Genomic DNA, 10,009 nt, shown 5'->3' with positions numbered 1-10,009 from the left:
AACCAAAGGCTGAAATACCAAAGTCAAAGCCGGAGCCAGATCCCCTGAAACTTCCGGACCCCCCCAAAATTCCAGCTCCGGACCCATATAAGCCTGATCTATCAAAACAAGAGGCCCCGAAACCCTCTACCTTCGAACCACTGACGCCGACCCCCTCGCCAACGGAGGTTGAGGAAATATATATATTTCCAGACCCCTCAAAACCTGACTTACCGAACCCCGACCTATCGAAACCCGACCTATCCAAGCCTGATCTCTCAAAATCTCCAGACTCTACAACATCCTCTACTTTTGAGCTACCCGTATTACCGACCCCCTCCCCACCACCGGTTGATGAAAAACCCTTGTTTCCGCAGCCGGTTGATCCGCCGAAAAAAAAGCCTGAACCAATTATTCCCGAAGAGCCAAAACCAATTAACCCTGAAGATTATGATAACTATAAAATATTGTTCTTACCGCAAACTTTTAGAGCCAGTAAAACGCCAGAGAAAAACGCCGAAGGGCTTTATCGAGCCGTAGCCAACACTTTAGAAAAATTAGTAATAAATAAAATTCAATTCACATATCACGTAGTTGATAATTGGGGCTATGCTATCGTGTATAATTTTAGCACACCAGCATGGGCGGAAATTAAATTTTCTCCCCAATTAGCTAAATTGCTCAACCTCGACCCCGATAAATATTATACCGGAAAGCAGCAATGCGGTCCCTTAAGCCTCACGATACAAGAATATACCATAAATGAAAACAATGCCTATCTAGAATATCGAGTCAATAGAACCATTAAGCATTATACCGCCTGGGAGGAGCCATGGATTTATTTATTGTTCTCGGTGTCAGGCGAGTTTAAAGCGAAACAATCTTTGGAGGATGATTTTAAAATTTATTATGAAATCGCCGAAGAGCTCAAAATAAGCTCGAACAACCACGATCCTTTAAGATTGCTCAATGCTGAATTTAGCGTTATTAAACAAGGAGCGGAGCATTATTTTAGAGTCCATTGTCCGGCAAAAATTGAAATGAAATTTTCGCCGGATTTGCAGGATATATTAAATTTAGAAAATGAATACGTTGGGGGGACGTTTCTATCCAAGAGGGCTCTAGAGCGTAATTTTACGCATTTTAAAACTACTAACAGTACAGGCGTATCATATCGCGTCCACTTTTCATTAATGTATCTTTTTACAAAGACGGAGACAACGAAAATCAAAATACCGGCGCGTGAATATACCTGTGATCTTAACCCGACCGGTGCGGTAATCCCCTTTTCGCTACATTTGAAAGTGATTAACAAATTATTGGAAGTTCAGCAATTTATGACTCGGCGTCATTTTAAAATCTTTATTCTCAAAACGGCGCCAGAAAATAGATACTACACGCGTCTCGAAATAGAGCGAGGTGTTCGCGTATCGGTAGCTGGACCGATGGCCAAGTTATTTAACATTCCCGAAGAGGGAGAAGTTTTGCAACATAGCCACTCGGGTGTAGCGTTGGTGAACCTCCGATTGAGATCAATGACACTGACAGAGGCTAATAATTTTTGGACTAGCGAATACGATGTTGATAGATTTCCAGAAGATCCAAATATGGCTGACCAGCCGTCCCTACCCGGATATCAACAGGATAACCCTCAAGGCAAACGAGTTGACAATTACGCTTGCGAGATTCCTCCCGGGGTTTATTATCATATTAGCGATGTTTTAAGTGCTATGAGCGAAGCCATGTCCCCGGCGCATAGGAAAAGTCTAAAATTTACGCTGAATGTAGACGGAACCGTGACGGTTTCAAAATTAAACGATACGGTCTCAATTTTGTTTCCCAAAACAACACCCGGAAGAGGGCTCGGGAGGCTGTTAGGCTTTAGTGCCAATCAATTAGATCGGTATCTTAATGACGAGACTTCGGAGTACCCCGCGGATATCATGAGAGGCGTCGATGCCATGTTTGTTTATACCAATATTATCCGTCAACAAGTAGTGGGTGGTGGTCAAGCCCCTCTGCTACGTTTCATAAAAATTCCGGCTTTTTCGCTGCTAGACGAGGAGAACCAGGAAATATTTAATAATATCGATTTTTATCCAATTTCAACTAGCGATATACAAGAAATTGAAATTGAATTGAAATCCGATTACGGGGAAAATATCCCGTTTAATTTGGGCAAAGTATATATTAAACTGTTTTTTAGGCGTCGACGTCAATAGAACAGGAGCAATGGTACCTAATAGATACACTCTGTATTTCCAAAGAGGATCGTCCCTTCCGGCTTTACACGCAAACGTTTTCCAATCGGGCGGTCGTTTTAGTGTTGGCGGTATTTTCAATTCTTTATTGCGCAAAATTACACCCTTTATTAGGCCGGCCATTAGTACTTTAGCGTCCGAAGCTGTTGGGTTAACGAGTAGAGTAATTAGCGATGCCCAAAACCCCGGAATATCACCTCGAGAATCGATTAAACGAAATGTCAAACAATCTATAAACTCCCTACTACATAAAGGCGTGGACCGGTTCGTCAACACTCAAAGCGGGACGGGCCGAAAACGAAAGAGGACTGCTAAAACAAGCCGGAGCAAACGTGTTAAGCGACGCACTAAACGCGATTTTCTAGATTAAACATGTCGACCTACGAAAGTGTTCTTTCCGACTTTGAAGTATTTGAAAAGCCAGTGGTGAATAATAATATTGTTGGGACTAAAACGACTGCTCATTATCCAATTGCTCCCCTAACTAATGCTAAATATGTAAAATTTATCATTCCTCCCTCTAACAATTATCATGATTTGACTAAAACTCTTCTGAGATTAAAATTTCGCGTTTTACACGAGGACGGCACGGCCGTTCCAGATGCGGAAAAGAAAGTCTCGGTAACAAATTTAATAATTGCCTCGCTATTTTGTCAAGTAGAACTATTTCTCAATGGCGTCGCTGTCCAGCAACCTAATAATATGTACCCATATATGGCCTATTTTAAAATACTTTTAAATTATGGACAAACGGCGGCCAATTCCTGGTTAACTTCTATGTTACATTATTTGGATACCATTATCGATCCGGCGACGGCTTTAGCGGACGCCAATATTAACAAAGAAGATAATGGTATTGGTCGTCGCGCTAAACGCGTGGCAAAATCAAAGACGTGCGATGTAATTGGCGAATTATTTCTGGATATGTTCAAAACGCCCAAATTCTTACTAGATAATATCGAGGTGCGAATTAGACTTCATCGAAGCTCCACGGATTTCGCTATTATTCACAATGAAGCGGGCAAAAAGTATAAGATTGATTTAACGGAATGCACCTTGTTTACGCGCGAAATTGAGGTTAATCCCGAACTGCAACTAGCGCACGCTCAGATGTTAAACTCGGGAATAAACGCTCGCTACGAAGTAAACTCTATTGTTATGAAAAATTTCTTAATAACCGCCGGAACGCAAGATTTTATTAGGGACAGCTTGTTTACGGGGCAATTACCCTCTCGAACTGTCGTGGCTTTCGTTACTAATAAAAAATTTGTAGGGGAAGCAACTTCCAACCCCCTGGATCTCCAACATTTCAAACTCGATTTCATGCAATTCTCTTTAAATTCACAAAATTATCCCGATATCCCCTTTACGCCTAATTTTGACGATGATCAATACGTTAGATGTTACAATTCTTTATTCGAGGGTCTCGAGATATTAGGTCTTGACCGGGGAAATATAATTTCTTACGATTTATATAAGAAGGGCTTTTTTGTCGTTGTTTTTGATTTGAGTAGAGAACATCTCGCTTCGTTAGGTCTAAATTCCATGCCCCAGACTGGTAACTTGCGGTTATCGTTAAGATTTAGCTCTCCGCTAACCGAAAACGTCACGTGCATTGTCATGGCCGAATTTCCAAACAACCAATTAATAATATCTAAAAACAGAGAAATTATTTATAATCACCCCAACGTATAAAAGACTAAAACTTTATAAATACAATATCAGTCGCGAGCCAATATGCACCAAGTACACACCGTCACGCCAAAGCTCGACATTTGCGTCATTGAATCGATTGAACCTAAAATTTTAATTCAAAGATCGGATACGCGTACAAAAACTATATTAAAACCTAACGCCTGGTACGCTTTGTTTCGGTTTCAAAATGAATTCACGTCCTTTTTTGACGGAAAAATACCTCGCTATCATATTTGGTTGCCCGTCAAAGAGCGCATCAAGCTGGAATGCTTCGTCAACTCGAAAGATGAACGTCTAATCGATCTTCAATACTATGAACGAGGCAGCGGCAGTCGTTATTTCCTCAACTTTAGCACCAGCGAAGGATTCAGCCTGAACAAAACAGGATGGCAGACATTGATCGACTTAAAACCGTTGATTGACGAGGATCTCAAGGCTAAAGGGATAGCTGTCTGTCGCATGCGCGAATTAATTTTAAACGAGCTCACTATCACTTTGTTTGACGTCACTTCCACTTGCGCCAACGTCGAGTGTCGAAAACAAATATGCCACTCTCAAAGCTGCTCGGAATTTGACACAAATTTCAGTGATCGAGTCGAACGTAATTTGCACGAAGCGTTGCCTCAACTGGATCGTGAGAAAATTTTGCATCAATTTGAGACCGAGCATGGATGGATCGAGGATCAAGAGGATATTTACGCTTATTTTGTCAACAGTTTTGCCGATTTAAAGAATGCCTTGATTTATGGCTATTAAAATAAATGTACTGATATATCGTATTTGTTTATCTGATATTGTTTTTATAAAATACCTTTGCGTGTATTAAATAAAGTTGTTTATTGGGAAACTATTTAGTCGTTATTTATACTTGTTTAGACATGGACGCTAAAATTAGAAAAATTTATTACGACGTGGCTAATCCGGCCGCTTATGGGTCGCTAGCCAGGTTACAAAAGGCTTTACCGGACGTGTCAAAAGCCCAATTAGTCGCCTTTCTCGAGAAACAACCCGCCTACACAAAGCATAGGTTTCGACGTTTCCGATTCAAAACCAATCAAGTGTACGCCTCGACTATCGATGACGTTTTTCAAGCTGATTTGTTGGATCTACCAAAATTAAAACGTTTTAATAAAAATGTTCGCTATGTTTTGTGCGTCATTGACGTCTTAAGCCGCTACGGATGGACAGTACCTCTTAGAAACAAAACATCTGGCGAGGTTATCGAAGCTTTTAAAAAAATATTTCGAGAGAGAATCCCTTTAAAAATATACACCGACTACGGGGGTGAATTTAGTTCGCGCAACTTTGCTTCCTTCTTGAAACGAAACAATGTGCAAATACATTTTGCCCGGAGTCAGCATAAGGCCAGTCTAGCGGAACGCTTTATTAGAACAATTAAGGAACAAATTGCCCGGGTTATTACAGCCACGGGGAATAAAAATTACGTTAAATATTTACCTTTAATTACTCAAGCCTATAATGAACGGGTTCATTCAACTACTGGAATTGCACCGGCTCATGTTAATATAGATAACGAATCAATCATTTGGAATAAACTGTACGGGAAATCAAACGGAATTAATCGATACGCACCGAGGCTTAAAGTTGGCGATCACGTGCGTCTCTCTATAGCTAGTAGAGTATTTAGAAAAAACAGCTCGGGAGGCACGTTTACTGACGAAATATTTCGCGTTGTTGACGTCATACCCAGGTCACCACCCGTCTATCGCGTAGCGGATTTAAAGGGGGAGCAAATTTTGGGTGTTTTCTACAGCGCCGAATTACAAAAAGTCTCGTTACCTGAGACTAAATTATGAACACTTCGCAAATAAACGCTCTTTTAACTTGCGACAAAAGAACGCGACCCTACTATTTAGGATGCTTCCCAGTAGACAGACTCCCAGAACGGCCTAAAAGGCCCAAATTTTGTTTTATATTCAATAATGAAGCAGCTGGAGAGGCTGGAGAACATTGGATAGCGTGCTTTTCTAACAATGACACGGTGGAAATGTTTTGCACTTACGGAAAGTCGCCGCGATACTATAAAGTTAATTTAAAAAGATACGGCAAACGAGTTGTTTACAATAAACAACAAATTCAACATCCATTCTTTCAACTGTGCGGTATCCATTGTTGTCTGTACCTAGCACTCCGCTGTCAGGGCGTGGCTAGAAAGACGATATTAGACGCCATCTATGACCAGAATCTTAAACTTAACGACTATGTCGCTTTATTATATTTATCTTTACATTTAAAAAAACATGTACACAGATATTGTTCGCAATAAAACAATTTTTTATTTGTCTTAATATTACATTTTATTAATCAATATCGCGCCATTTATTATGCCTCTTTCTCCTCTCGTTAGATGGAATCAGCGGTCCTAAGTTTTGAAGTTCGTCTTTCTTTTTCCGAGGTTTTTTCTTTTTTTTCTTGTTCTTCTGTTTAGCGGAGGCCGTCTCAAACAGGTTTTCCAAGTCCGTTAAATTGTCCCCGTTTTCCTCCGCTAAATTCTCTTGTTCATCGGCGATTTCTTCTTGAAAATCGTCGGGATTTGCATAACCGACAGCCCCCTCTTCTAGCTCTCTTTTTGGCGTAAAAAATGTGTTTTGCAAACGATTTGCCAGAACTTCGGCTTGCCGTTTCACCATATCTCCAACATAGGTCGGCCCAAATTGTTGGTAAAAATCTTCTTGCGTTGGTGTCCCCGCAGCCGTTTCACTTTTAAAAACCTTTTGCCGAGGCTCGGCTCGTTTTGGCGTAGTAAAAGAACTGCCTGACGTGCTTGTTGTCGGTGATGACGCGGCATATGACAATTGTTTTTTTCGCGGCGGCATTTTAGCGGTGACCGGTAATGGCAGCGTGGGGACATTGGACATTGTTTGTGTTACGACCTCAAATTTAGGTAAAGGAATTTGTTTCTCGATACTTAAATATTTCTTAAAAGCGTCTAAATATTTATATAATTTATCGTAGGCATTCAATGGCGATTTTAAAATATCCTCAATCTCTCGGTCCAAAGCCGAGTATTCTTGGGCAGCTGTTGAAGTTACTGCGCTAGCGGGCACAAGCACCATTTGTTTCATAGTTTAGCAGCTATGGCTTGGACAATCGAAGGCAAAATTGCGGCAAGCAACGTCGTAAGAAAACCACCTGATTGCTGCAACAACAGCTTTTTTTGCTTTTCTGCGACAAGGTACTTGATCCGAGTTGTCTAATAATTTTCTTGTACTTTGCTAGCTTTTTCTTACAGTCTTTACTCAAAAAAATACCCCCGCCCTTTAAATTCTTACAAATTGTCTGAATGCTCTTTAATTGAGGCGCGCTACTATTGTTTAAGAGGGTTCGCCGTTGTTTACAGCTAGTTTGACGCAAACTCTGTAAATAAGGGACAAATTTGGCAAACTTTGTCGAGGGACGAGCTACGACGAGTCGGGAGCGTTTTGCTGATCGACGTTTAACGCGTGGGGCCATTATTCAAATGACAATTAAATTTAATCGACATAGACATACATAGGTGATTCGTGAGGTAGAACACGCGACCTTAATCGTAAATTTTCCGGAGTTTCTTGTTTTAAATCAATTAACAAATAGCTATAGGGTTCTCTAGTGGCTAGTCTGTACGCGTCCGTAATACGCTTCGGGTTATCTGGACTTATTTGTTGCGCCAAATATCTAATAGAGGCGACATCTCGAGGATTTTTCATTATTATAAAATAGGAAGAGTTTTGAGAAATTATCCGCGATTGGCTACCCTTGGGAAACAGTTGTTGAGTAATAATAATGACCGTATACCCTAAATGATGCGACGTCACGCACACTAAATCGGCAATATGAGTTTGTTTAAATAATTGGCTAGCTAAGTCGTCTAGTATCAAGTAGGAGACGAGATGATTCTCCCAAAAGTCCGGATCCGCCGTTGGCAAGCCTTGAATAAATTGAATTCCCGGAATCAATTGTTTCAATTTTTCGTAGTTTGGCTGCCAGGCGGCGTAGCAATAAATAACCTTTTTATGCGGTGGGTCAAACATAAGCTGATGATTTTGCAATAAGTTACTTAAAAGAAAGCTCTTCCCCGCTTGCGTTGGCCCCACGATTAGAAACTGAGCGGGTGTTTGGAACTTTAAAGAATGCGAGACTGACTCGGTTGGATTCATTTTAAATAATAAGCATTTTATTATTGTTGACATGTTATTTATATTAAAAACATATATATATATTTAAAAAAACATTAATAATCAAAAAATTAAAACACTATAAACCCAAAAACCTTAAAAAACCCATACATATTTAAACAGAATTAAAAAAAAAACAATATACACAAAACCTTTTACCCCAAAAAAAATCCCTATTAATTAATTGTTTTTAAACATTTTTTTTCAAATTCCGTTATCCTTTGGCGAAAGCGTTGGTCGTTGATGAGGTCAAAGTTCACGCGAGACTCGGAGGGTAGGCTGTACACACGCACTACAGTAGAAAACACGACGGATTTATGCGCACGCGCTCTTTTTCGTTTCCCGACCGCTCGTTGTTGGTGGCTGGGCATGTTTGGATTAGAGGCTCGCAAACATCCTCGCCCTCGCTGGTCGGGAATTCGGGAAACCCCTGACGCAGTGGTTTGTTGTTGCACGGTTTTTTGGAAACCATCGGACACGATGGACTGTGCTTCCGATGTTCCCTCGATGGATGGTCCGTGCAACGCCACTGGTACAGGGCAATGCCGCAAAAGGCGCAGCGCGTCGTCTGTGTTTCTACATCTGCAAGATAGAAACCGTCTTTGGCCAGGGCTTCGATAGGAACGCAAGATTCCCACAAGCCCTCAAAAGTATGTCTTCGCCTAGCCTCGTAATTCATGCGAAAGAGATGTTGAAGCGGGTGTTGCCTCTTTGAAACCGTAGGGTCGACTGGTTGTCAAATCGGCGTTCAACAATCTCTTATTCGAGGTTTGGCGAAATCTTTTGGTGATTTTAACGGCCTCTAGCTGCAGCTTGTATTTATCCCGTTTAAAATTAAAAGGGACATTGACTGTAACTTCCTTTTCCGGATTCATCGCTACACTTTCAAAGGTTTCAAAGTCAAGTTTTTCAAGATTTTCTCGATTTAACGTCAACCCTTTAATTTTCTTGACTTCTTTTCCTTTGCTAGTGCGAAACGAGTAACTTTTGGCACCGGTACTACAAAAGGAAGTTATATAATCACCGCCGAGTTCGTCCGCCCAGCAACCAATATGATTGCCAGTTGGAATGTCAAACTTTCCCGGTAGATGGCGGTAGATTATCGAGTCGGTGTCACAATACAAAGCTGAGCGGTCTAATTGAAGCAGCATCTTGTTCAATTCGAGTCGCCCGTAGCAAGAAACGAAGCTCCCCACGATGGCCGACCCCAGTTTGTAGTCTAGAATGTAATCGCTTTTGGCTTTGTACGATAAGAGAGCGATCGACTCCGTAACTGGCCGTAAGTCGACTAATTCCAGAGTGTAATCGCTCGCGTATCGTATCAATTCGTAATAATTGTTGATAAAGATGCTGCGAATCTTTCCCGTATTTAAAGCCATGCGACCCCAAAGAGAATTTAAATTAATTTTAGCGATATTACGCAGGGAAGGATTTGATTGAATATCCGCCACTGTCAGAGAAAGCTTTTCATTCTTGTTTATATCAGCGATATACGCCTCTTTTTGCAGAGGCGTTTGCGCGTGAGCGGGAAATCCGGAATTCTTCACTTTCAAGGCGATAAAATCAGTCATGTACTGGGCAAAGAAATATTCCGTTTTTGGATAATGGTAAACTTCGAATATATCGAGGAGTTTACAACCATGTTCCATAGCGGCATATACTTCGACCGTTGGCCAGACTGATTCGAAAGCCCGTTCATTAACAGTGTGATCGCAGATTTCCGCTCGCAATTCTAGGCACGTGCGACAGAGGGCGTAAGCTAATTTACCACCGCTGTTAAAGGGAATTAAGGGGATGTGGAGATCTTGAGGGGGCAGCAAACGACAACTCATAACGCCAAAATACCACCCTGGCGATTTGTCAAAATCTCTGTTATAGATTATGGGGTGGCCGCTAGGG

At 41.2% G+C, this 10,009-nt stretch overlaps 1 protein-coding gene across 1 annotated transcript; it reads left to right on the top strand.

Annotated features, from left to right (window-relative positions):
- Nucleotides 1-8,359: 8,359 nt before the first annotated feature.
- On the top strand, nucleotides 8,360-9,504 carry LOC149680193 (uncharacterized). Its single transcript, XM_089834646.1, has 4 exons — nucleotides 8,360-8,760; nucleotides 8,834-8,878; nucleotides 8,952-9,001; nucleotides 9,081-9,504. Exons 1-4 carry the CDS (start codon nucleotides 8,607-8,609, stop codon nucleotides 9,381-9,383), a joined length of 552 nt encoding a protein of 183 aa, XP_089690772.1. The 5' UTR covers nucleotides 8,360-8,606; the 3' UTR covers nucleotides 9,384-9,504.
- Nucleotides 9,505-10,009: the final 505 nt, after the last annotated feature.

The sequence above is a fragment of the Phalangium opilio genome, unplaced genomic scaffold, assembly GCF_054372755.1.
Source record: "Phalangium opilio isolate 3A_F unplaced genomic scaffold, DU_Popi_V2 ptg000039l_2, whole genome shotgun sequence".
Taxonomy (NCBI): domain Eukaryota; kingdom Metazoa; phylum Arthropoda; class Arachnida; order Opiliones; family Phalangiidae; genus Phalangium; species Phalangium opilio.
This window is presented reverse-complemented; position numbering and strand designations above follow the sequence as displayed.